Here is a 27,598-nt window from a genome sequence, read left to right as displayed (position 1 = left end):
AGATGGGGTTTCACCGTGTTAGCCAGGATGGTCTCGATCTCCTGACCTCACAATCCACCCTGCCTCGGCCTCCCAAAGTGCTGGGATTAAAGGTGTGAGCCACCATGCCCAGTCTTTTTTTTTTTTTTGAGACGGAGTCTCGCTCTGTCGCCCAGGCTGGAGTGCAGTGGCGCGATCTCGGCTCACTGCAAGCTCCGCCTCCTGGGTTCACACCATTTCCTGCCTCAGCCTCCCAAGTAGCTGGGACTACAGGCACCCACTACCGCGCCTGGCTAATTTTTTGTATTTTTTTAGTAGAGATGGGGTTTCACTGTGGTCTTGATCTCCTGACCTTGTGATCTGCCCGCCTCGGCCTCCCAAAGTGCTGGGATTACAGGCTGAGCCACTGCACCTGGCCTTTTTTTTTTTTTTTGAGACAGAATCTCGCTCTGTCACCCAGGCTGGAGTACAATGGTGCGATCTTGGCTCACAGCAACCTCCACCTCCCGGATTCAAGCAGTTCTCCCACCTCAGCCTCCCAAGTAGCTGGGACTATACACACACCATCACTATAGGCAGAGATTGCAGTGAGCCATGATAGTGCCACTGCACTCCAGAGGGGCAACAGAACCAGACCCTGTCTGAAAAAGACAAAAATGAAATATTGTACTGATAAATGCTACAACATGGATGAGCCTTGAAAACATTATGCTAAGTGAAAGAAGCAGTCACAAAAGGCCACATATTGTATGATTCCATTTGTATGTCTTATTCTTACAGAATCAGTTTATGATGGCAATTGTTTTAACAGATGGATATAAAATGCATTGAGGAAGGGTGCTTTTAACAATTTTTGTTTCTTCTTCCTGGTAACCAGGTGCTTGAGGACTGGCCTGGCAGATAGGAAGCTGACTACAGATATGTGCCACCGATCCTGGCTTCCACTTTTTCACTGTTGTCAATAACATTGCTTGTTTTTTTTTTTTTTTTTGAGACAGAGTTTTGCTCTTGTTGCCCAGGCTGGAGTGCAATGGCAAGATCTCAGCTCACCGCAATCTCTACCTCCCAGTTTCAAGCGATTGTCTTGCCTCAGCCTCCCGAGTAGCTGAGATTACAGGCACGTGCCACCACGCCTGGCTAATTTTGTATTTTTAGTAGAGACGGGGTTTCACCATGTTGATCAGGCTGGTCTCAAACTCCTGACCTCAGGTGATCCACCCCCACTGCCTCTCAAGGTGCTGGGATTACAGGCATGAGCCACCGCGCTCAGCATGAATAATATTACTTGAATGTGTATGTACATGTATACAATGGACTGAATGTTTGTGTCCCCCAAAATTTGTATGTTGAAATTCTAGCTGGGCATTGTGGTACACACTTGTAGTTCCAGCTACTCCAGAGGCTGAGGTGGGAGGGTTGCTTGAATCTAGGAGTTCTGGGCTTTAGTGCACTATGCCTGTCAGGTGTCTGCACTAAGTTCAGCATCAGTATGATGACCTCCTGGGTCATCAATATGATGACCATCAGGTTTCCTAAGGAGAAGTGAACCTGCCCAGGTAGAAAGTGTAGGCCAGGCGCAGTGGCTCACGCCTGTAATCCCAGCACTTTGGGAGGCCTCAGTGGGTGGATCATGAGGTCAGGAGATTGAGACCATCCTGGCCAACATGGTGAAACCTTGTCTCTACTAAAAATACAAAAATTGGCTGGGCGTGGTGGTGCACGCCTGTAGTCCCAGCTACTCAGGAGGCTGAGGCAGGAGGATCGCTTGAACCCGGGAGGCAGAGGCCGCAGTGAGCCAAGATTGCACTACTGCACTCCAGCCTGGGGACAGAGTGAGACTCCACCTTGAAAAAAAAAGAAGAAAAAAGAAAGTGCAACAGGCTAAAACTTCTGTGCCAATCAGTAGTGGGATTGTCCCTATGAATAGCCACAGCACGCCAGCCTGGGGAACATAGTCAGACCCCATCTCTAAGTGGGAAATATGTAGGTATATATATATATATATGAAATTCTAACCCTCAATGTGCCTGGGAGGTAGTTAAGTCCTGGGTGGAGTCCTCGTGAATGGGATTAGTGGCCTTATTTATTTATTTATTTTGAGGTGGAGTCTCGCTCTGTCACCAGGCTGGAGTGCAGTGGCATGATCTCAGCTCACTGCAACCTCCGACTCCTGGGTTCAAGCAATTCTTCTGCCTCAGCTTCCCAAGTAGCTGGGACTACAGGTGCTCACCACCACGCCCGGCTAATTTTTTTTTTTTTCACCATGTTGCCCAAGCTTCTCTCAAACTCCTGAGCTCAGGCAGTCTCTCCGCCTCGGCCTGCCAAAGTGCTAGGATTACAGGTGTGAGCCACTGTGCCTGGCTGAGATTAGTGGCCTTTTAAAGGAACCCTGAAGAGCGCTCTCAAATTCTTTTTGCTATGTGAGGATACAGTGAGAATTCTACAGTTTGTGACCTAGAAAAGGGCCCTTGCCAGAATCCAACTGTGTTGGCACCCTGATCTGGAACTTCCAGCCTCTGGGACTGTCAGAAATAAATTTCTGTTGTTTTAAAAGCCACCTAGACTATGGCAGGCTCCCACTAAGGCAATGTACTTGTTTGAGTCTGCTTTCAGTTCTTTGGAGGATATACCTAGGAACGGTATATTTCTGGGCCATGTCATGTGACAATTCTATGTTTTACTTTTTGGGGAACTGCACAGGTGGCTTTTTCTTTTTTTGCTTTTTTTTTTTTTTTTTTTTTTTTAAAGGGTCTTGTTCAGTTGCTTAGGAGGGAGTGCAGTGGCACAATCTCAGCTCTCTGCAGTCTCAAGCTTCTGGGCCCAAGCGATCCTTCCACCTCAGCCCCACAAGTAGCCGGGACTACAGGCACACACCACCATGCCCAGCTAATTTTTATAGTTTTTGTAGAGACAGTTTTGCCATGTTGCCCTGTTCTTGAATTCCTGAGCTCAAGCGATCCGCCCACCTCCACCTCCCAAAGTGCCAGAATTACAGGTGTGCACCACCGCACCCAGCCAAGGTACCTTTTTCTAATTCACCCAAAGGCCCCTTGTGGGTGGGTGCAATGGCTCTGCTCATGAGGGTCACACAGTCTTCAGGGGTCGTATCCAACCAGCCCTCACCAGGGGGCCAGCCTGGAACTGAGGTCCTTCAGCGTGATTTCTTTCCACCTCCCCAGCCATTACCCCAACAAGAGGCAGGGAAAGGGGCTCAGAGAGTGACCTCCCCAAGTCACATAGCAATAACTGGGGGCCCAGACTTGAGCCCAACCTCCTGAGTCACAATCAGTACCATCAGGCAAGACATTGTAGATGGCTGGGCTTTCTGCCCTCAGATCTGCCTGAGCCCGAATTAAAAGCCTGCGTGAGCTTTTATTCTTTCTTGCTCCTTTTCCGTGCTGTCTCCACCCCTGTCCCCACCCACTTGGGAGGCTGGAGGCCAGAGGAGGGCTCCCTTCAAGTGGGATGTGGCCATGTGACCACCATCCATCATCTGTCATCCATCATCTGTCATCTGTCAACCATAGGGAGCTGGGGGCAAGATCAGAAAACTGGGCCATCAATACAGCTGTCCTTTATCCCTGCCCCCAGCCAGAGTGCGGAGCAAAGATCTGAGGGCCATCTTTGTCCAGTGAGAAACAAGCCCTTGTGGAGCTGCTGGTCCCAGGTTCCGAGTGACTGGGGCTGTGAACCTTCTCTTCCAGACTTGGGCCCCTCCTCAGGAACTCCACTGCCTTCTGCAGAATCAATTATTGATGAGGTCCCTGCAGTCAGGAGAATCCCAGCGGAGTCTCCTGGCCACCATTGGCAGCCTTCACAGGAGGCGAAATTGCTGGGACAAGATGAGCTCGTTCCCGAAGACAGGGCCAGTGAGTTGTTCCAGGTTGTGGCTTCCAGTGAGCAGAGGCCTAGTGTACCCTCAGGCTAGGGGTGCCAACCACCTGTCAGGGAAGAGGGAGCCCAGACCTGGTGTGCCTCCCAGACCACCCACCATGTATCCCAGGAGACAAGGGGTGAGCCTGCTGACAGTGCCCAGGGACAGGAGTCCCATGCCTGCTCCCTCACCTTCCTGGGGCCCAGGCTCAGACACTGGTTGGTGGCCCTGAATACTGAGGGGGTGCCTGGACAAAGGGGCGGAGGCCAGGAAGGGTCTGTGCTGCCTGGAAGGAGCATGTGACAGTCACACCTCCTGGCTGCTCATCAGTTTCCTTCAGGGGAAGGCTGACATATGGGAGATGACATTGGTAGGCCACAGCAGATGGCAGAGGAGCCTGGGAACTGCTGGGAGGGCATCGCATCTCACAGAGTGCCTGAAGCAGCAGGTGTCTGTGTGTGTGTGTGGCGGGGGGCGGTGCCCAGGGTCCACCCAGTCTCCAGGAGCCGCTTCTCCCTCAGGAGAGGAGGGGTCCCTCTCTGTGCTGTGAGTTTCTTCCTCTGAAACCCCCCATATGCCTTCTCTCATCCCTGTCCTGGGCTCCCTTGGTTGCTGTGTCCCTCTGCAGTCCCCTCCAAGCCTGGGATTCCTTGGCTACCTGCCAGCATCCCCAGGGGCCCAGGACTTCAAGAGCTGGAGGGAGCTGCCTCCCAGTCTAGCCCTGCCTGTGTGGACCCAGGGCTTATGCCCCATGCCAAGCCTGGCTCACCTGTGAAAATGGGGTCGGGCTGGCATCTGCCGTGTGGGCTGTGGGAGGAGTGAATGGGAGAATGCAAAGGGCTGGGCCAGAAAGGGGGCTCCAGGAAAGCTGAATGCATGAACAAGTAAGAATTAGTGCAGCCTGGGCAACACAGTAAGACCCTATCTCTGTGAAATTAAAAAAAAATTAAAAATTAGCTGGGCATGCTGGCTCATTCCTGTAGTCCCAACAACTTGAGAGGCTGGGGTGGGGGGATTGCTTGATGATGGAAAGTTGCACTGAGCTATGATCACGCCATTGCACTCCAGCCTGGGTAACAATGCGAGACCCCATCTCAAAAAAAATGAGAATTAGTCAATGAAGCCAGGTGCAGTAGTGCACCTGTAGTCCCAGCTATTCAGAAGGCTGAGACAGGAGGATTGCTTGAGACCGGGAGTTTGAGGCCAGCCCAGGCAACACAGCGAGACCCTGGCTGTGTTGCCTTAAAAAAAAAAAAAAATTAAATTAAAAAAAGAGTTAATGAATGAGTGAACGTGTCAATTTAACCGATCCTCTGTCCATTTCAGTATTCAGTTACCTAGATTGTAGGTGACCTGAGTTCTCCTGGGTTAAGATGCCCTGCATCCCTCCAGAGAGTGAGGTTTGTCTGACAGTGGTCCATCCCATCCCCCAGGCTGAAATGTGAGTCGAATGGATCCTGCTGGCCTCCTCTCCACTCCAGAGGCCTGCAGCAGGGCTGGGAGGAGGGGGAGGCAGGCAGGCACCCAGGGGACAGGGTTGAAAGACGCTGAGAGCAACTGCCTTGCTCCGGTCCCTGTGGAGCCTCTGTCAACCATGGCTGCTGGGCTGGGAAGGACAGAATCATAGACTCACATTGTGAGGGTGCAGGGAGTGGCAGTGAAGGGGAAGGCTCAGCTGGGGGACCCTGAGGAGGGCTGAGCTTGGTTGGGGCCATGCGAATAAACTCCTTTTGGGGTTCGACCCTGGGTGGCAGTGTGCTGGGGCAACTGACTGAGAGACATTGAGCCCCAGGGGTGAGGGCACCTGGAGCAGATTCCCACTGGGATTAGACTCCAAGTGGGGTTGGCAGCAGAGGCAGGGGAGGGACCAGGAGTTCAGAGGAGGAGGAGGTGCTCAGGTGTGTCCCATCTTTTCAGCTGTCTGCACCTCAGTCTCCCCACCTGTCAGGCGGGGACAGGGCGGGGGTGGTAGTGAGCCCACAGCATTGCTGTGGTTAAACGAGCTTCCAGAGCACCTCACTGCATACGGGGCTGGCACAAAGAGCGTGCTCCATAAATGTGGCCTCTTGCTACTCCCCCAGGAGGCACCCCACTCCTGGATGACTTCTGCTTTGGGGAACAGTGGGTCAGAATTTCCACTGCAAGTGGGTTCCAGTGGGTGGTGGGTGGTGGTGCCTGCTGGGGTCAGGGGTGACCTGGGCTCTGGCCTCGCCCTCTTGGGATCCAAGGTGTAGAGCACCAGTTAACAACATCGTGTGAGGCTGCACTGTGAGACTAGCCGTGCACTCATTCCAAGGCTTACTTAGTAGGCTGGTGCTGGGGATGCAGCAGTGAACAAGGCAGACCACCAAGGCCACCAGGACGGTAAGGGAATTGTAAAGAGACCAGGATAGGGATCAAGGGCAACCTGACCCAGCTGGAGAGGCTAAAGCAGGCTTTCTTGAGGAAGCACCTCTATGCTGAGTTCATTGGCAAAGGTCAGGGTAAGGAGCTGTTGCTTAGGGAGAAAGCCCTTGCTTTGCCTCAGGACAAAAAAGGAGCAGACATTGGGACACAGCCCTTCATCTTCTCACTCTCTCCCTTAGTTCCCTATATTGCACCCCACCCCCCCATATTGGCCCCCAATGCATCAGACCTCCAGTTCTTCACACCCTTATGAAATCCCCTCCCACACTGACTCTGGACTTTGGACATTTGGCCAAAATGCCCCATTTTGGCCAAATATAGCAAGTGTGATGTAAACAGAGGCTTGATAAGCACTTACACATTGGGGCTTGTCTCTGGAAACACTCCTTTTTTTTTTTTTTTTTTTAAGACAGAGTCTCACTCCGTCACCCAGGCTGGAATGCAGTGGCAAGATCTCGGCTCACTGCAACTTCCACCTCCCAGGTTCAAGTGATTCTCCTGCCTCAGCCTCCCAAGTAGCTGGGACTACAGGTGCGTGCCACCATGCCTGGCTAATTTTTTGTATTTTTAGTAGAGACAGGGTTTCACCATGTTAGCCAGGATGGTCTCTATCTCCTGACCTCGTGATCTGCCCGCCTTGGCCTCCCAAAGTGCTGGGATTACAGGCATGAGCCACTGTGCCCGGCCTGGAAACAGTCCTTTTTAGAAACCAGCCACCACACTGTGAGGAAGCCCAAGCTGCCATGTGGCAAGGCCCTGCCAAGCATTCAGGTAGAGCCACACCACCTGCCACTCATATGAGGGAGGCCATTTTGGACTCTGGGAGAGTCATCCTAGTGGCCCAGCTATCAAGCAGGGAGCAGAAGAATAGCTGGTCAAATCATAGAATCATGAGAAATAATACATGCTTGTTGCTTTAAGCAATGAAGTTTTGGAGTGATTTGTTACATAGTACTAAATAGCACAAACATTTTTCTGCCCGAAGTCCAATTCTTTCCTGTGCCCAGAGCCTCTCTAGCTGGCATGAAGTGTCCTTCCCGAGACCTGTTCAGTTCTGCCCTGAAACTTTCTGTGGCTGGCTCCTACCAAGCTCTTCCCAAGATCAGAACATATCCTCCAGCCCCAAACCGCCTTCACTGGCTGATGCCCTGTGAGGGTCTCTGGGTCAGACAGGACTGGGGTTTGCAAGTGAGGGATGAGGCACAACTGTCCCTGGCCACCAAGGACAGCCAAGCACAGGATTGTTCCCCAGGCAGGTCTAAGTTTCGTGTGGTGGCATCTGGGTCAGAGTGCAATCTGTCTGCTGGGAACATGGTCTTGTTTGAGCAACCTTCTTGCTTCCCTGCCTTCTTTACACATCTATTGAGCACCTACTGTGGGCTCTTCCTCCCAGAGGTGCTAGGGGAGACAGTAGAGGTGATGAGGTCACTGTCCTGGCTCTTGGGGTTACACAGATGGGTGGGGGAGAAAGCCCAGATGTGACCAATCACACTCAAGGTATCAAGTGCTGCGAGAGCTGTGGGGGTGTCCACAAAGGCCTCTCTGGGAGTGGGGGTGTCCCAGCCGTTGGGCACAGAAGAGGGGTCTGGCATCTGCAGACTGCATTGTGACCAGGGATGAAACTGGAGCACAGGGGCCTGTGGGGGTGGGGTGGGCTGGGTGGTAAGGAGCCTCGAAAGCCAGAGCGAGAGCACCCTGGGACCTAGCCCTGGGGAGCCAGGAAGTGACAGGAGAGGACCTGCTTCAGGTACGTGTCTCCAGCAGAAGAGACAGGTGAACGGAAGGACACACAGATGGACAGAGAGCAGGAAAGGGACCAGGGAAACAGGGAAGAGGAAAAAGGCGTTTCAGCAGCACTTGGATGCGGTCACTGTGGTCATTGCCACACCTTGGCTGCAGGGGGCTGCTTGCCTGGGCCCACAGGACCAGACCAACAGAAAGTGCCTCTGCCCAGGAAACTTACTGCCCGATGCTGGGAATGAAGGAAATGTCTTCATTAAATCATCAAAGTGAGGGTGCGCAAACCACCCTGAAGCAATTCTGACCGAGAAGATGCTGCATCAACTTGGGGTGGGGGGACAACTGAGCCCCTTGTGTTTCCGTGGCGACCTTACTCTTCTGTCCTCCCAGGCCAAATATCAAAGTTCGAGAGGCCACAACTGTGTCAGTCAGGGTGTGTGGGAATCAGCTGGCACATTGCAGGAGGTAATATGAGGACGATTTAATCAAGGACCATTTACAGAGGTGGGGGTGTATGTGAGGCAGTACAGCTGTAGCTCAGAAGCTGGTAACAGCTGGACACCACACCCACCCCCGCAAACATATCCTGGAGGCCCGAAGGGGCAAGGGAAGGGAGCTGTGGAGAACGACAGTCCACCATGGGCAGGTTCTCCTGTCCTGTGAAGCTTATGCCCAGCAAACCTGGTCTTCCTAATGGACCCCAATGCTGTCTGCCCGACCACAGGCTGCACTTAGTGGACCAGGCTGGGGGCCACAGTCGGGAGAAGGGCCTTCCTGAGTACGCAAAGCTATAACTACAAGAATGGCCACTGCAGCACCATTGGCAAGAGCTAAAAGCTGGACAAGCCGGATGGCCCGCGGATGGGGAGGGTCAAATGAACTACAATCCATCCACATGAAGGAAAACTGGGCGCTGCTACAGGAAGGAGGCTCCTTGTGTGCCATCAGGGAGAGGGCTTGGCGCCAGCTCCCTAGGAAGGCAGGCTGCCAGGCAGTATGTCCAGAAGGAGCTCACTCTGGTGAAAACAACAACCAAGCCATCAACACTGGCTGTGCAGGCAAAGGTGCAGAGTCCAGAAGGAACAGTACTGACTGTTAGCAGAGCTAACAGTCTTTCCTGCTCTCTGTCCATCTGTGTGTCCTTCCATTCATCCGTCTCTTCTGCTGGAGACACTTCAGGGGCGCAGCTAATGTGGGGGGGGGGGCTTTCACCTTGTATTTTATATGCTTTGTACTGTCTTTGTTCACACTAAACATACAACCCCTTTAAAAGTCATTTATGGAGGCCGGATGCGGTGGCTCAGGCCTGTAATCCCAGCACTTTGGGAGGCTGAGGCGGGCAGATCACGAGGTCAGATCATCGAGACCATCCTGGCTAACACGGTGAAACCTCTCTCTACTAAAAATATAAAAAATTAGCCCGGCATGGTCACACGTGCCTGTAGTCCCAGCTACTCGGGAGGCTGAGGCAGGAGAATGGTATGAACCCGGAAGGGGAAGCTTGCAGTGAGCCAAGATCGTGCCATTGCACTCCAGCCTGGGTGACAGAGACTCCATCCCGCCGCCCAAAAGAAAACATAAAAATGAATAAAATCATTTACGGCCGGGCATGGTGGCTCACCCTTGTAATCCCAGCACTTTGGGAGGCCGAGATGGGCAGGTCACCTGAGATCAGGAGTCCGAGAGCAGCCTGACCAACATGGAGAAACCCCATCTCTACTAAAAATACAAAATTAGCCAGGCATGGTGGTGCATGCCTGTAATCCCAGCTACTTGGGAGGCTGAGGCAGGAGAATCGCTTCAACCTGGGAGGCAGAGGTTGCAGTGAGCCGAGATTACGCCATTGCACTCCAGCCTGGGCAACAAGGGTGAAACTCCATCTCAAAAAAAAAAAAAAGTCATTTATATAAAAAAGTACAAAAAATATGTTGAAGGGGGAATGAATAGAAAAAGATGCCAGTGTTCTTCCCTAACTGGCATTTGGCAATTGCTGAGCTGAACATTTACAGGGCAGCTGCAGTGTGCCAGGCCCTAGGAGAACAGTACTGATCAGAAGGCTGCCTGCAAGGTGCTCGCCATCTACGGGAAGCAACAGCACGAGATGGGTGGGATGAGTGGGCATAGCCAGGTGACAGGAGCCTGGGGCTGTGGGGCTGGTTCATAGCAGTGAGAAAACCCTGTGGATGAGCATACTGGGCAGAGAGGCTGGGGAATGTGTGGGGTATTTCTGTCTGCTCTGCATGTGCAGGAGGCGGTGTTGGAGACAGGAACATGCTAGACTTGGCAGGGCCTCTGAAGTCCTCTAAAGGTGCATGGACACCATTACAAAGGTCCTAAGAGATGTATAGGCCAATGAGAGAGGGATGAAGAGGCAGCAGTGGGCACAGGCCCAGCATGAGTGCCAGAGGAGGGCAGTGCCATGTTCAAGGGCTGCAGAGTGAGTTACCCTAGGACAGCTGTGCAGTCTGCCTCCCGCAGCACACAGGTAAATGCACTGTCCAGGTGGGCCAGAAAGGCCTGAGTGGTTGTTCTGCACATCCTGGCCCACGGACCAGGAGGGCAGGACCTAGGGATCTCAGAGGTGCCAGAGATAACCCTTCAGCCAGAACAGGTCTAAGAGACATTTTGTCCATTGTTCTCCAGAGGTGCTGGTCTGCCCAGGAACCTTGAGCATCCGTGTCAGAAGGACAGTGAGGCCTGAAGCTCTGAGACCCAGAACCATAAGTCCTGCTGACAACAGAAAACTCCCAGGGGGAATGGCAGGTGGCCTCTCCTTCAGGTGCTGACTTTGACAAGTCCAGGTTGCCTGGAACACTGTGACGGATCCTGGGGACACATCCAAGATCGCTGGGAAAGAGTGCAGGGTTGACTGCTGATGTGGGCCATGGCCGAGTGTTATAGACCGACGCAGGAGTTTGCAGTTCTGAGGCCTCTTGAGGCCAAAGGTGACTGTCTGATGACCCTGCAAATGGACTGGCCTTTTATGGGATCACCACAGTGCCTGCACTGGCCCGGTGGTGTGGGGCTCCCAGGCAGCCAGTGGGGGCCTTTTCTAGCGCCCAACCTGCAACGGAGAAGTGACTGTGCCCTGGAGCTGAGCCCGGTGGGTGGGTGGAGGGACTGGAACATGGGCCTACAGCTTGAGGGCAACATGCTGCAGAGCTTGGGCTCCAGTCTCTGCACCACAGTCACGGAAATTCCTGTCCGTGTGTGTGCAGGGAGCAGAGGCCTTCCACGCAGACCCCAGTTAGCAGCAGCCCAGGCTGGAGGGCCTCTTGCTCTCCTGGGTCTCAGGCGGACTCCCTTCCATTTCTGTAAGGAGGGGAGAAGTAATTTAGCATCAACCAAGAATCCTGTAGCTGACACTGGGCAGGGGATACCAGCCCTGACAGTCAGAGCTGTGAGCTGAAGCTTCTGGGCCTGCTGTTCAAGGCCTGAATGGCCTGACACAAGCCAAGAGAGGGCATTCCAGGCACTGGAACAGAGAGGGCAAAGGTGCAGACTGGGAGAGCCGGGGCCAGGACACATCTGCAGAGCCTGGGACGCCCAGCCTGGGCTATGAGGACCTCATGGATGCCCATGTGTCAGGAGAACAGGGAGGGCTAGGGAGGGTGTCTGACCTGGCAGGTGGAATCAGGGGGGCTACAGGCCTGAGGCTGCAGTGACACCCCGAGAGGAGGGTCAAAGGACAGGAGAGGGCCACAAGTTCAGGAAATGGCAAGGTCTCAGGTGACGAGGATGGCGCATGTGGATTTTAGGCCTCCAGCCTACTCCCCAGCCCAACCCAGTCACACCTATACTCACGGATTAGGTCTCCATCGCCGACCTGGAGCCGGGCACTGCTCTGCCTCTCCAGGTCCTGCAGCACCGACTGCTCGAATGCCAGGGCGGCTACGCGGCTGAAGAATGCCTTCACGTTCTCGCCTGTGGGCCAAGACAGCCGGGACCTCATCAGTGTTTCTCCTTGCCCCTTAATGCATCTGGGTGTGAAAGCCAGGCCAGCCCACCCTCAGGTTGGCACGTAGCCCTTTCTAGAGCACCCTGACAGTAACAATGACCCCAGGAGGGCACAGCCCCACCCACTCACACAGGCAGCACAGTGCCAGGGGCAGGGTCCACTGGCCTGGCCTCCCACCTGGCTCCAGCCTCCCCACTCCCACCCCACTGCCTGCTTGGGCCACTCCCTCAAACTTCTGAGCCTTTGCTTCCCAGCATCTACTCTTCCAATCAGATGCTACTATGGCCCAAGTGTTGGAAGATGTGGAACTCAGGACAGATGTGTGCCTGCCCTCCTGTCACTTTCCATACCTGTCCGGTGGGGCTGTGAGGATTGATTTGCTGTCAGCCCCCACATGGAGCCTTTATGCATCCTCCTCCAGGTAGAGGTGGCTGCCCATCAGAGAGCGGGCCAGTTTCCAGCCCTTAACACGCACACTGCCCTTGTGCAGCCAGCAACCTGCACAACCGCATAGGGCAGTCCTGCTTGGTCCATAGTGAGCTGTCGGTGAACTCACTGTTACTCTGATAAAGGAGGAAGGGTTCTCACAGAGCAGTTCTCACTGTTGGGAAGGAGCAGTGGAAGGCACTGCCAGTTGTTTGCGCTGGGCTGAAAGTGGTGCTTCTACTTGTGACGCCAACCCTTAGTGCTCACCCAGTCTCCGACTAGATATCTGCTGTCCCCTCTTACACAGGGTAAAGACTACTGGGCCCAATTCCTGAGTCCCCAGAGCCTTGGGGGCCTATTGTGTGCCAGGCCCTGCGTATGACTTCATTTCATCCCCCAACAACCTGTGTTTGCCATCTGCTCTTTGTGTCTTTGGATTTTCTGTTTTCCTCAGTAAATACACCTGGCTTTTGTAATTTAAAACGTTTTTTCACAGAAAAGGGAGATGGATGGCATCACCTGCTTCCCAGATGAGATGGAGGCTCAAAGATGCTGGGCATCTTGCCTTGGGCTGGGGGCCCAGTATGGCCAGGGGTAGACCCGGTGGGGAGTGAGTTCAGTGAGAGCTGGGGTCTTTGAGCCACAGTGATACTGGGAAGGGATGGGAGCCCCTGTCACTGGGCCCTTCTCTATGCCAGGTGATGTCACATGCCTGGCATTTCAGGGCCAGAGGCAGGATAGTGCAGTGGTTACAGGTGAGGGTGTGTTTGGATCCTGGCCCTGCCACCCTGTGGCCCTGGAAGTTACTTCACAGGACTAAAATGGAACCTGCCTCATGAGTAGTTATGGGGTTGCCTTGGAGAACAGGCCAGCACGGCATGACACAGGGTGGGGGTCACTATTCCCCCATCCATGGGGCAGGCCTCCCAGCTTCCTTCTAGAGATGACGCAGCTCCTCTTAGGCAATGAAAGTGCTGCCAGGCACCAGCACAGCAGGGCTGTGATGCCACTGTGCACCAGGGCCACAGAGGGAACAGACGACTGGCTACAGAGGGAAACACCGCATGGCAGGCCCCACGGGACTGGCCCAAGAGCAGGGCTCTGCCCCACCATGGTGACAGCCCTGGCCCACTCACCAGTCTTGGCCGACACCGACCAGTACTCGGCCTGCATCTCCCTGGCCAGGTGCACAGCGTCTGCTTCGGCCTGCTCACACGCGGCCCCTGACTGGGAGAAATGGCCCTTGTTGACCCAGCGTCCCGGCTCTCCTGCAGGGAGGCCCAGGGGGATAGGCAGCTGCCTGCTTCCCACTGTGCTGCCTCCCTCCCTCCCCATGGCTCCTCCAATGAGGGCTGTAAGGGGAGGCGTTTTCCCAAGGGCCACCCAGACCACCAGTGCCACTCTGCTCACCAGAAGGTCCTTCTTGGTTCCCACGAGGAAGATGAAGCAGGAGCCTGCCTCGTTCTCCCTCAGAGCATCCTCCAACCACTGCCTGGAGTGTAAGGAGAGAGGCTGAGAGATTCACCCATCCTCCCACCCCAAACAGGGGGCCGAGGGCACACTTGGGACCTCACCAGGGCTGAAGTGCTGGGCTGGGAGGGACAAGGAGGGCTTCCTGGCCCACACTGGCTGAGCAGGATGCTGCACCTCTAGCCGGAAGGGCGTTGGCTGGACCCAAAGGGGTGGGAATACCAGAGCACTGGCTGGAGGTGGTGAAGACCCCTCCTGGCCCCACCTCTGGCCTCTCCCGGTGAGACCTTGCATGAGCCCTGCACGTTTATCAACTAGAACTATCAACCCCGCCTCCCTCACGGGGTTTGGAAGTTGCTGGGTGTGAATGCCCCAGACCAAGGTAAGGTGAGAGGGCTTTGCTCTAGTAGCTGGCCGATTCCCAGCAGAAGTAGGATAGCCTCTTGAATGGGTCACATTGCCAATTCTCTCTTCTCAAGACTGCAAGTGCCAAATTCATGTCACTTCAAAGACTGGCTATACAGTTTTCAGGGCCCACAGTGAACTGAACACGTGGGGCACCTCATTCAAAAAGTATCCGGACTTGCAACATGGCAAAGGCAGTGTATTAAAGCAGGTTGGGGCCCCTCTGAGCACGTGCCTGGGGGTGGCTATGCTGGGCTCACACTCATGTGCTGGCTCCTCCAGAATAAATGGGGACAAATCTCGAGGGATAAAGGCAGTTGGACAGTAAGTAGTCCGTGGGCAGCTGGTTCTGACAAGGGGCCCTGGTCACTCACACCCACCATGGGGTCAGGGTCCACTGGCCAGGGTCTGGGAGCCCTTCCAGGCAGCTTCCTGAGCCCAGGGAGACTGCAGGGGCCAGAGAGCCCAGACTTACCTGGTATGCTCCAGGGTCTGCACGTCAGTGAGGTCAAAGGCCGTGATGATCACTAGACACCCGGAAAAAGCCAACAGCCAATCAGTGCCAGGCGAGGCGAGCAAGGGGGCTCCCCAGGAGGTGCCCAGCTCCCAAGGAACTGCCAGGGCAGCCCCCCAACCAGGCACTCAGCACCGGAACCTCCTACAATGAAGGCTGAGGAGGAAACACCCCATGGCTGTCCCCCACCGGGACCCTCCAGCCTGCACCCAGCAGCCCAGCCTCAGTGTGGGATCCAGGGAGGCAGGACAAGGTAGGCGTGGAGCGAGCGCATGGGCTTTAGCGTCAGACACCCTCTGCCACTTACGGCTAAGGGAGCTCAGGTGAGAGCCTTAACTGCTGAGAGCCTCAGTTTTCCCACCTGTAAAATGGTGAGGACGAGACCTGTAGCTCTCAGGGTTGCTGTGAGGATTAAACAAGAGCAGCTGTTTTAAAAAGCTGTTAGTCGGCCAGGCGCTGTGGCTCATGCCTGTAATTCCAGCACTTTGGGAGGCTGAGGCGGGTGGATCACAAAGTCAGGAGATCAAGACCATCCTGGCTAACACAGTGAAGCCCCGTCTCTACTAAAAATACACAAAAAATAAAAATTAGCCGGGCGTGGTAGCAGGCACCTGCAGTCCCAGCTACTCGGGAGGCTGAGGGAGGAGAATGTTGTGAATGCGGGAGGCGGAGCTTGCAGTGAGCCGAGATTGCGCCACTGCACTCCAGTTTGGGCTACAAAGCGAGACTCCGGCTCAAAAAAAAAAAAAACCTGTTAGTCCAGGGCCAACTTTCATTTCAACCAACAGCAGCTACAGCAGTGATGGTTAGCAACAACCTGCTTTAGCGAAACAACTTCCGGGGAGCCAGGTGGGCAGAAAACCGGGAGATGCAGCCTGGGCCCTCAGCTCCTCTCATCACTGGCCGCACCCTGGTCCTGTTGGGGTCCTGAGGGGAGCCCTATGTGGAGAACATTCCAGGCAAATGCTCTCTACTGCCCCCAGGGGTGTGACCAGGGCCTGACAGGGGCTTCCTCTGCACCTTGGCTGAAGGCTACAGGGAGACCCACGCCCCTCCCAAGGCAGATGGGAAGAGAAAGGAAGGGGGAATCTGAGGAAAGGGATGACGGCAGCCAGGCTGCCATATGGAGAGGTGGGCCAGGCGCCTCGCACCTCTTATTCCCAGGGGAGAAGCATCCTTTCAAGGAGAGGCCCGAAGAGGCGAAGGGTGCAGGAGGCCATGCGACCAGGGCAGAGCTGGAGCTCCAACCCACGGCTGAGGGCTGACTGGTTTGTTTCCTATTTTTGCTTCTTTTAAGTCTAAAAGAAAATGTTGTAACTTTTTCACCACTACCGAGTAGACATAACGGTGCCTTATAATTTGAGTCTGGTTTTGGATACTTTTGAGGTTCTCTCACATCTCCCACTGAAATCCATTTCTGTCTTCTTCCTGGGAAGGTGGGGTAGGCATCCGGAGCTTATGCTGCCGCCCCCTGCTGACGGTGAGCCCTGCCCAGCACCACCTGGCTGCCCTTGGCCATGGAAGTGGTGAGCATCCGGCCCTGCTGGCCCCCACCTGGGACCTCCCAGTCCTCCCGTGGTCCCCCTTTCACTCCTACTCCCTGGCCCAGCCCCCTCTGCTAAGACAGGACAAGCCTCCTCCGACCTCCCCCTGGAGTCCAGTGCTGCCCTTCTCTGAGCCTCTGGAAAAGCACTTTCATCTCTGAGCATCTTTATGAGCTGAAACTGGGGCTGAGACTTAAAGCCAGTACCCACTACCACAGGGTCCTTAAAGGGTGTGATCGCCAAAGTCAGCCAGTGCCTGGGGATGAAGGCAGCTTCCCTGTTCCCAAGCAGTGGCCTGGTGTTTTCTCAGTGGGTCTTGGAGGACAAAAAACTGGTGCCTGTGCAGAGAACTCGGGATTCCCACTGTGGAGCCCGGCAGGGACCCCGCTGCTGCATGCAGTTGAGCCGCGACGTGGCATGTTGCTCACCCTGGGCGCCCCGGTAGTAGGCAGATGCGATGCACTTGAACTTTTCCTGCCCAGCTGTGTCCCAGCTGTGAGGTGGGTGAGAAAGAAAGGGAAATGGTGTCAGGCTACACAATCACAGTGTCTTGAGCCAACAGCCTACGGGACCATGGGTGGGAGACCCTAAGGGCCTGTGCCAGCTGCATGGGCTTCAGGAAGTGCCTGTTGTGAGCCAGATGTCCCTACCCCCAGCTCCTTATGATCTCTTCCTAGGGTGTCCCCAGTGGACTTCTCTCATTCCTAGTGGATGGGGGTGTGTGGCATTAGTTGTTCTGCTGCCTGGATGGATGGAGTTGCAGCTCACTCCCTTCTGACTGAGACATTAAAATGGAACATACGGCCCAAGACATGACTCGCTCTGAAGATGTAGCAGTCCACTTGTAGAGAAGGCTCTGTGAATGGCACTGGGGCTCCAGGCTGGGCCTACAGCAGTGGCTCTGCCACTTGGTTGGGTGATGGGTGTGACTGGGTCATTGCTTCACCTTCCACACTGCAGGTCCCAAAGTAGGGGTTGGGGATACCTAACACTGGAGCAATAGGTGGGTCTCAGCAGTTAGCTCCAGCTCTCTGGAGCACAGTAGTGAGAAGAAATTAGAAGCGAAGCCCTGGCTCCATGGAAAAGAGTACAACAATCGATTAATGATGTCTGCCATGGGCACAGTCTAGAAGAGGGGAAAGAGCACCTACTGAGATCTACCTGCCCTGGCTTAGAACAAGGCAGGTAGTCACTATGCAGGGCTGAGTCGGAAAATTGTTCCCCAATCCATCGCTTTTTGAGGTCAACTGATCAAAATTGAACTTTTCTCAGTAAACTGCAAAGTAGACAAGTCACAAACAAGACATCTATGGTCTGATTTTTTTCTTTTTTTTTTGAGGTGGAGTTTCGCTCTTATTGCCCAGGCTAGAGTGTAATGGCATGATCTTGGCTCACTGTAACCTCTGCCTCCCAGGTTCAAGCGATTCTCCTGCCTCAGCCTCCCAAGTAGCTTGGATTACAGGCATGCACCACTGTGCCTGGCTAATTTTGTATTTTTAGTAGAGATGGGGTTTCTCCATGTTGGTCAGGCTGGTCTCGAACTCCTGACCTCAGATGATCCACCCGCCCTGGCCTCCCAAAGTGCTGGGATTACAGGCGTGAGCCACCATGCCCGGTCATGGTCTGAATTTTTTTCAAGTGATCCAGTATGACACAGAAGTTTGGGCTTCATTCTTTCATTAATTCATTCATATTTTCTTTCATTTCTGAAGACTCTGGGGGAGGAGCTGGTGGTGGTGGCCTAGAGATGAGCCCGTAGGGAGGCTGGCAAAGGCCTCAATGTAAGACAATGAAAGGCTGAGCCAAGACAGTGTCCCTGTTCTGTCCAGGGCCCTCTAATGAGATATGGCCTGTGGTCACACGGGTGAGCCCAGCCCCCAGCCAGTCTTTCCCGGCTCCACCTCAGCTACCCCCACCGGCCCTTTGCTCTTCTCAGCTCTCTGGATCCCTCAGTCCTGCAGCCCTGCATTCTCCCAGCCTCCTTTGCTCTTGACTGGCCTGTACTCTCCCTTTGGCAAGATTTGTTATCCTCCATCTCCAGGGCTTTGCTGGGGCTGTGGAAGTCCTGAGAGAAGGGGGCACTATCTCGACAGAGTTAGGAGCTGACATCCACAGGATCTGAAGGCTCAGTCCAGGCAGGGCATGGAGGATTGAGGAACGAACTCAGGCACCAGGAAGGAGCTTGGTGAATGCCAGCAGGCAAGTGGAGAGGAGGGGGGTGGGGCTAGCCACGTAGGGGAGCATGGAAGGGTCTCACAGGAGAGTAAAGGTGAGGGCCCGAGCCCAGGCAGGCCTGCAGCATTCTCCAGGTGCCGGGGCAGAGGGAAGCTACCCAGCTGGGGTGGGAGAGGGTAAGGGGTGGGAGAGTGGCCCTGGGCCACTCAGATGGAAGGCAGAGGGAAGGGGTAAGGCCAGTGGAGGCCATGGTGAGTCAGACTCCCAGGGCCTAGCAAGGAAGACAAACAGAAGTGGGCCGGGTACGGTGGCTCACACCTGTAATCCCAGCACTTTGGGAGGCTGAAGCGGGTGGAGCACTTGAGGTCAGGAGTTCGAGATCAGCATGGCCAACATAGTAAAACCCCATCTCTACTAAAAATACAAAAATAAATTAGCTGGGTGTGGGGGCACACAGCTGTTGTCCCACTTGGGAGGCTGAGGCAGGTGATTCGCTTGAAGTGGAGGTTGCAGTGAGCTGAGATTGCGCCACTGCACTCCAGCCTGGGCGACAAGAGCAAGACTCTGTCTCAAAAAAAAAAAAAAAAAAAAAGACAGAAGTGGAAGGAAAGTGAGGCAGGGGAGAGGGAGTGAAGGCTGCAGTGTGAGGAGGAAGACGAGTGCCTCAGACCTGAGGAAGGATGTGGGTGCTGTGTACTCCATCTCAGCCCTCCTTGCCCAAGCCTGGCATGCAGGGACTGGATTTGACCCCATTTTACAGGTGGGAACAGAGGCTCAGAGCTCAGCAGCAACCTGCGGGAGGCCACCCTGCTGGCCTGGTGAGTGGGATCACAGGAGGCCTAGGTCAGGGAGGGACTGGAGCCAGGGCCTCGAGAGGAGCGGGGTGGGCATTGGGGAGGTCATGGGCAGGTGGGCAGGTCAGGCTGTGAGCACCTTCCCCAGAGCCAATGACCAAAATGAGACAACTTTAGGACTGACAGAGCATGTGGGGGCTCTGGGAGCCAGGAAGCTAAGTGTCACACAACACCCCCAGGCTCTGCTTGTCTAGACCAGTCCTCCTTGACATGGACACAGTGAAGGAGCTCCCCAAATCCTTTCTCAGGTGCCTGTAGGAAGCCGCCCACGAGCCATGGGGGAACCAGCAACTTACATCTGGAGGCTATAGGGAATCCCAGCAATCTCAAAGCGCTCAATTTCAAAGTCCACCCCAATGGTGGCCTTGTAGTCTCGATCAAAAACATTCTTGCAAAACCTGTGGGGGATGAGGAAGTCGTCACAGGGGTGTACTCACAGAAATGTGCCCGGAAGCTTCACTTGTAACACTGCAAGTCTTTAGGCAAATAAGGTCCACTTCCCATCAGGAAGCAATGGTCCACGCAGGCCACGGGTGGGCAGGGCAGCCAGCAAGGACAATGTGGGGAAAGGGAGGCTGCAGGAGCTCGGAAGGCAAGCTGTGAGTTAGAAACTGAGCGAAACTGAGCAGCCATTTGCAGGGAGGGCAGTGGAGAGGAGAGCCCGTGGCCCCAGGGGGACAGTCTGACAAGCACCAGGCTCCTGGGATGCCACACTTTCTGCCCAGCCCTGCCATCTCCCCGATTTCTTGCACCCCCTCTTATCCGGCTCCCAGCAGGCTGAGGCCCAGCAGTTCCTGGAAGCCACACGGTTTCTGCTATGTTGATATTATCTGGGCCACCCAGGCAAAGGTATGACAACCTGGTGCTGGGGGAGGTGGCCAAAGGGGCAGAGGAAGCCTTGTACCTGTGGATGAGGCTGGTCTTCCCCACGTAGAGATCGCCAACCACCACCACCTTGGAGAGTTTGAGCCTGTGAGAAATATGGCTGTGTTGCCGTCGGGCATGCCTTCCACGGTGTCTTCAGACACTCACAGCCCCTTCCTTCCCTGAGCTCTCTGCTGGTGAGACACCCCTCACTCCTGGACACAGGATGGGCCACCCTGCTGAGACACTGTGTTCCCCCTTCACAGTCCCCAGAGGGGAGACAGGAGAGGCTGGGGACTCTGCTGCCCCTAGAGCTGCACCCCTCACCATATTTGGCCAAAGTCCCCATCCTGAGAATTAGGAATGGGCATAACAAGAGGCCGAGTCACAGGTGGAGGGGCAGAGGCAGGAGGCCAGGGTGTGGCTGTGGTAACCAACCAACAGCCGTGGGCACGTCTATGCTGTCCGGGAGCTGTGCTGAGGGTGCAGACACAGGGTCCACGTGCAGGGAGACCCTGGCAAAAGGGACGGGCAGCCCCTCACCCTCCTATGCACCCCCGGGGCTGTGCGCCGATGTGGGCTCCGGCCTCTTGCAAGCAGGCACTCCCTGACCATGACACCACCGTGCCCTGCTCACTTAGAGATCTGTAAGGGTCCGACAGGCCAAGGGGCACACCCCGAACAGGGCTGAGGCTCTATGCATCCGGGCTGTGGCTTGAGGCAAATCGGCTCTGAGGTTCTTGGGCTCTCTGTGGGTCACTGTTCCCCAAGAGCAGCCGCCACCCTCACCCTCTGTGTGTCCTACACTCTGTGCAGAGGCGTTTCTCGGACTGTTTATTATTTTTTTAGAGACAGGGTCTCGCTGTGTTGCCCAGGCTAGTAGTCTCAAACTCCTCGGCTCGAGTGATCCTCCCACCTCAGCCTCCTGAGTAACTAGGACTACAGGTGCCATTGTCCCAGCTTCCTGGGACTGTTGACAACACTTTAAGAGTTTTTGCAGCTCATCCCCAAGGAGCCAAATGGTCACAGCAACCAACCTGGGTAAATATCTGACAGGCACTTCCTCTGCCTGCAGACAGCAAGAGGGCACCATTGTGTCACCTGGTGACCTGGGCTGCAGGTCACCTTGCCAGGTCCGTGAGAGCAGGGATTGTGTCTACCCTGCTCCCAGAAGGCCCTTTCGTTCTGACTCCATTTCTCCTATGAATGAGTAAAGGTGTTGACAAGGTCTTACAGCAGGTACCCTCTGATCCTCAGTTTCCCCACCTCCAGTGTTGCCATAAGGGATCAGGGAGATCATCTGTGTGAAGCACCTGATATGGCACCAGCATTCCCCAACAGATGCCATTACTCTCATCCCACCACCATGGCCACTTCGGCTATTCTGATCTCAGCTCTGCCTCACCCACTCAGTGCAGTTTGGGAACCTCTAGCTGCGCTCTCTGGCAGCCTCATCGCACCTCTGTGACCCCTGTGAGCTCAGCCAACTCCCTGAGCAGACTATGAGCTCCTTAGGAAGAGGAGCAAAAGCAGGCCCTTGTACCTATTTGTTAAAAGAAGGAATGACTGTTTCACAATCCCTGTGCCGGTGGTGGCAGGAGCTGCCGCGGCAGGAAGAGGACAGACACAGCCCTCGCCCTCTTGGGCTAGGTCTAGTGAGGAATCCAGCCTGCAATTCTGTGAGATAAGTTCTTGGGGGCACAAGAGCACCCAGGAGGGGTACCCTCCCCAGTCCAGGGGCAAGGGTAGGGGGGGGTCAGAGAAGGCTCCCAGAGGACTTGACACGCTGAGACCTGAAGGGGAAGGGGAAGGGGAAGCGAGGGGATTAGGAAAGACATTCCAGACAGAGGAAATGAACTTGTACCAAGACCTGAGGCTGAAAAATCACCTGCGTGACTTAGAAGAGGGAAAGTTGTTCCATATGGCAGGTGTGTTAACTGAAGCCAGATGAAAACCCCAGTCATCTGGCCGGGCACGGTGGCTCACACCTGTAATCCCAGCACTTTGGGAGGCCGAGGCAGGCTGATCACGAGGTCAGGAGATCGAGACCATCCTGGCTAACATGGTGAAACCCCGTCTCTACTAAAAATACAAAAAATTAGCCGGGTGTGGTGGCGGGCGCCTGTAGTCCCCGCTACTCGGGAGGCTGAGGCAGAAGAATGGCATGAACCCGGGAGGCAGAGCTTGCAGTGAGCTGAGATCGCACCACTGCACTCCAGCCTGGGCGACAGAGCGAGACTCTGTCTCAAAAAAAAAAAAAAAAGAAACAAAAAAAGAAAACCCCAGTCATCTTCAGGCCTGTACAGGGCTGCACCAGCCTCATGTGTGTGTTTCATTTGTTCATTCTTTCACATGTGCTTCATGCACTCATTCCTTCTTGCCACCTGCTCCCCCATCCCACACCCTGCAGGCTCACCCGACAGTCCCCGTGTTCCTGCGTTGGCAGGCAGCGCTGACCTGCCTGTGGAAGTGCTCCCTGAGCTGCAAACAGGCTTCCGGCGTGTACCACTGCAAAGAGACAGACAGACGGACACATCATCCTGCAAAGCTGTGGCTCCGCCCTCGTAGCCAAGCAGTGAGGGGAGATGATCTTCCCAGCCTTCCTTCCTAGGCCTCACAGCTGGCAGCCTCATTAGCTTTCCCTGACCCATCTGTCATGTGTATCCTCTATTTCCTCAGCCTTGAGGCTCTGGGGCCTTGTGAGTCCAGAGGGGCGAGCCCAGGCAGGGACTTGGAGATCTGTGTCTCACCTGGGGCCGCAGTCCCCTTGCTGCATGCATGTGACAGGCCTCTGTGTGCTCTGGGCCTCAACCCTCTCAGGGCGAGACGAGTGGAGCTCTTTTGGTGCCAAGATCCTCCAAGATCCAATTAGCCAGGTGCAGTAGTACATGCCTGTGGTCCTAGATACTGAGGAGGCTGAGGTGGAAGGATTGCTTCAGCTCAAGAGACAGAGGCTGCAGTGAGCTATGATCATGCCACTGCACTCCAACTTGGGTGACAGAGTGAGACCCTGTCTCTAATCCATACCTTCTATGAATCTCTGATGACATTTTGTTTTAAAAACATGCATACATGTGCCTGGAAAATGTCCTAGGAGGCGCTTTCTGCTGTCCACGTTTCTTGGAAGGCAGACCTGAGCAGTGGTTTAAGAGCATGGGCCTCAGGGTCAGAAAAAACTGCATGTACCCCACCCACCCTCACCTGGTCTGTAATTAGAAAAAAATGAGATTAAACAAACTAAAGATGACCATTATTTTTTGCCATTGGATTGGCCCAGGCTAAATACAGAATGTGGCAAGGATGTGGGGAGAAGGACACCATTGAGGCTGTTGGTGTGATCTGTGTATGGCAAGGGTCCCGCCCCCCACCCCCCACCCCTGCACAGCCACAGCCACCTGCTCTGTCCCTCTGAACACTGCTTGGATCCACAGCTCCCCTCCCTCAGCCCCAGTGTCTCAACCATGGATTCGGGCTCTGCCTGGCCCATCTGCCCTCTCAGTTCCAGCTGTGATTGAGGCAGCAGGGATGGTGAAAGGAGACTGGCAAAGGGCAAGTTACAGAAACTTATTGAGCTCCAGTTTCCTTAAATGTTAAACAGGGATGCTCATAATAGCACCTTTTCCTGTGGTCGTTGGAGGAGTAACTGAATAATGCAGGTGAGCAGCTTAGCCTGATAGTCTACTTTCCTGCAGAAGAGCAGCAGCTACCATGAACAAGCTGGCTGCTTCTTTCTGTCGGCTTCCATGACAGCTTTAAGCTGGGGACTGGCCCAGACACAATGGTCATAACAGGATGGCTGGAAGACTGTGATAATGAAGGCTGCAGGGTAAGAAGTGTGAGCTGATTTCAGAGACAGGGAAACTGAGGCACATGGCATAAAGGGAAGGACTTGCCTGGCAAGCAGTCTGAAGACCCTGCTCAACCTGACTGAATTTCTCAGGGCCCTGGGGTGCAGGATGAACTTGACCAGCAGTGGCCTTGATCCCTGACTATTATGGGCAGGAGGGGAGAATGCCACCTGTGAAACCAGGATGGATTCCCTAAGCTGCTTCCCTGGGGTAGGGTGCTCTGGAGCCAGACACGGCCAGGTCAAATTCCAGAGGTACCAGGAGCAGCTGTGTGATGTCAGGCAACCCTCCTTAACTCTGATCCTCGCCGTCTGCTCTGCCAATGAGGTTCTTCATCTCATGATACCTGGACTGTTTTGTGCCAATCACACTTTCCTTCCTTTTGACTCAAGAAAGACCAGTCTCTGTCATCCCTAGTTACCACTGTCAAGCTCTGCAGAGAGAATAATTGCCTGAGCCTCTGTTGAGATGGAAAACCCATGGGGAACTGTCCACAGGTCTGAGACACAAGGCTTTCTCTGTAGGTGTGTGAAGAAAGAACTTAGGGAGGAAGGTAAAGAAGGGGGAAGGAGGAATGGCCACATACTCCAAATACCCAGGACCTGTCTAGAGTCACCTCCTCCTCACCAGCCTGGCCACAGAATCCAAGATGCAAAAGGCCATTCCATGGAGAGGATCTCTCCCTCTGCACCTGTCCGAAGCCACAGAGGCAACCACTGAGAGTAGGGGCTTATATATCCTGCCAGAAATTATTTTCTGCATATATAAACAAACAGACATTTCTCCCTCTCCTTGTTTTCACACACCAGAGTGTGCTGCACACACTCTACTGCACTCTGTTCCATGCCCTGCATTTTTACTTAACGGTTTACTTTGGCTCTCATTGCATGTCAGCTCCTGAAGAGGTTGCCTCATTCTTCCTCATGTCTGTGCCAGGAAGCATTACTTGTTTAACCAGTCTCCTCTCCGAGGATGTTTACGCTGTATCTTATCTTCTATTCTTACAAACTGCTCCAACCTCTATCCTTATGCACGTTGTAAACCCATGCCAGAATATCTGCCAAGTAAATTCCTAGAAATGGAATAGCAAGGCCAGTTGTGGTGGCTCACACCTATAATCCCAGTGCTTTGAGAGGCCCGGGTGGGAGGATTGCTTGAGGCCAGGGGTTCAAGACCAGCCTGGGCAACATAGCAAGACTTCGTCTCTATTAAAAAAAATTAAAAATTAGCCAGGCATGGTAGCACATGCCTGTGGTCCTAGCTACTCCGGGAGGCTGAGGCAGAAGGATTGCTTCAGCCCAGGAGTTAGAGGAGTGAATTATGATGGCACCATTGCACTCCAGCCTGGGTGACAGAGCAAGACCCTGTCTCTAAAAAAAAAGAAAAAAGAAACAGAATGGCTGGATCTTAGAGGGCAGGGTCATCTTCCATATTGGTAAATATTGTCCACTGCCCCCTATGGAGGTTGTACTCAATTTGTATTCCCTGCTGCAATTAATATTGGATTTTAATACAGACACAAGAGAGCTGTGAGTTTTCAAGCTCACAGAGGCAGAATGGCAAGAGGAGAGAGCCCTGGATTTGGGGTCATGGAACTGGAATGCTGCTTTGATAACAACAACGATAATGAGAACAACAGCAACTATGACTGCAGGGGAGCTCCTGCATACCATGAGCCAGGCACCCAATATGAGAGGAATTACCTCCATGTAACAGTGGCTCTGAGAGGTTGAGCAATTTGCCCACAGCCACACAGCTTAATGACAGAATCAGAATGAAGGATTCACATCAAGGACTGTCTGGCTGCAAAATCCTAGCCCTTATAACCTCCAGGCCACATTGCTGCCCAGTGTCACCATTAACTTGCAGTCCCACCTTGGGCAGTCAGTGGCCAGTCTCCCAGCTCCTCAAGGTAAATCTGACAATGGACAGACCTCCTTGATTCACCTGCTTTACTTCTAGGCATGAGTGTAGAGTGGGGAGAGCTGATGTGGCTGCAGGGCCAGGAGAGCACTGCAGACGTAATGACTCTCTACCTTAGGGAAGCTGGCGATGACACGGTCGCGGCTCACAGGGGGCCCCAAAGGTGTCAGGGAGGACCTCATTCTTCCACAGTCCTGTGGACCCAACCAGGAGAAAGACAGTTAAGGAGCTGTGCAAATACCTGGGGATTCACCCATGAGTTTCCACCTAACTTTTCATCAGATCCAGGCTGGGTGCAGTGGCTCATGCCTGTAATCCCAGCACTTTGGGAGGCCAAGGTGGGAGGATCACTTGGGCCCAGGAGGTTGAGACCAGCCTGGGCAACAAAGTGAAACCTCAGTCTCTAAGAAAAAAAAAAAAAAAAAAAAAAAATTAGCAGGGCATGGTGGCCTGTGCCTGCAGTCCCAGCTACTTGGGAGGAAGGTGGGAGGAATGCTTGAGCCTGGGAGGTCAAGGCTGCAGTGAACCGTGAAGGTGCCACTGCACTCCAGCCTGGGTGATAGAGTAAGACCTTGTCTCAAGAATTATAAATAAAACCAGATCCAGGCTTCCCTCTCTGTCAGGAATATGGGGCAGAGGCCATTTCTCTCAATCTGCATACAGCAGGCAGCATGGTATGGGGGAACCAGGCCTGCCCCACCCTGCCTGGGAGTCAGAAGACCTGGGTCTCCCCTTGACAGGTGTCTACCAAGGAGGAGCTCCCCTCTGAGCTTACCTTACTGGGCTGTGAGGCATGGCACAGCTCAGGCAGTGGAAGTAGAGTGGGGAGGGGTCTCCTGCTCCTAGTCTGCAAAGGACGAAGGCTCTAGGTGGGCCTGGGGGCCTTAACTTTCAGCCAACTAGGCCTTTTCCCTGAAAACCCTCACTTCACCAGGCCTCTGACTCCTCGAGCCTCCTCAACAGCCCCTCTGTCTCCTTTTTCTGTCCGGACTCCTCTCCAGGCTGGGCTGGGGTGGTCCTGGCGGAGTCCGGTTGTCTTCCCGCATCTGACCTGGCTCTCCTCCACAACCAGCATGGGCCTGGCCCAGAGTTTGCGCTCCGGAAATGAGGACGCCCCGGGGCCGCAGGCCGCTTTCAAGTTATAGGGGCGGGAAGTGGGCGCGGACGCTGTGCCCTCGCGGCCCTGGCCTCGGGATGTGCCAGCACGGGGTTGGGTGACCGGGAGGGTCGGACAGAGTGGGCGAGCTGACTCACCAGCGATGGCTGTGAAAGCTGGGGCTCCGCGCGGCCTGGTCCGCCTGAGCCAGAGGCGGCGATCACCATGGCAACGAGAGCCACGCGGGACCTGCGGGCTACACGAATCGTCGACGTCGTGGGCGGGGTCTGCGTTGGACTGGCAGCGGCGCGTCCAAGCATCCAGCTTGCACCGGCGATCACCATAGCAACGAGAACCTGCCTGGAGTCTGGGCGGGGCTGGCAGCAGAGAGACTCCTGGACACCCTGGAGAGCCGGAGATCACCATGACAACAAGGGCGGTGCTGAATGGGTGGGCGGTGGGCGGGGCTATGGAGGCCCGGGGGCGGAGCCTGAGCTCTGGGTGGGGCTGACCGTGGAGAGA

General features: G+C 54.6%; 1 protein-coding gene across 5 annotated transcripts; it reads right to left on the bottom strand.

Moving 5' to 3' along the window:
• Positions 1-950: 950 nt before the first annotated feature.
• Positions 951-27,521, bottom strand: RAB36 (RAB36, member RAS oncogene family). 5 transcript variants are annotated; one of them, XM_024927127.4, is made up of 12 exons: positions 27,235-27,521; positions 26,756-26,827; positions 26,094-26,174; positions 22,626-22,717; positions 20,250-20,315; positions 19,642-19,743; positions 16,745-16,809; positions 14,734-14,785; positions 13,794-13,875; positions 13,520-13,610; positions 11,804-11,923; positions 7,148-11,311 (listed from the first exon to the last, which is right to left on the bottom strand). In XM_024927127.4, exons 1-12 carry the CDS (start codon positions 27,418-27,420, stop codon positions 11,247-11,249), a joined length of 1,074 nt encoding a protein of 357 aa, XP_024782895.1. In that variant the 5' UTR covers positions 27,421-27,521; the 3' UTR covers positions 7,148-11,246. The 5 variants fall into 5 exon arrangements, with proteins under 5 accessions (XP_063459162.1, XP_024782895.1, XP_003806436.1 ...); XM_063603092.1 differs by lacking the exons at positions 7,148-11,311; positions 26,756-26,827 and adding an exon at positions 951-3,920; XM_003806388.6 differs by lacking the exon at positions 26,756-26,827.
• Between the last annotated feature and the right edge of the window lie 77 nt (positions 27,522-27,598).

The sequence above is a fragment of the Pan paniscus genome, chromosome 23, assembly GCF_029289425.2.
Source record: "Pan paniscus chromosome 23, NHGRI_mPanPan1-v2.0_pri, whole genome shotgun sequence".
Classification (NCBI taxonomy): domain Eukaryota; kingdom Metazoa; phylum Chordata; class Mammalia; order Primates; family Hominidae; genus Pan; species Pan paniscus.
The sequence above is the reverse complement of the archived record's forward strand: the minus strand, read 5'-3'. Positions and strand labels throughout refer to the sequence as shown.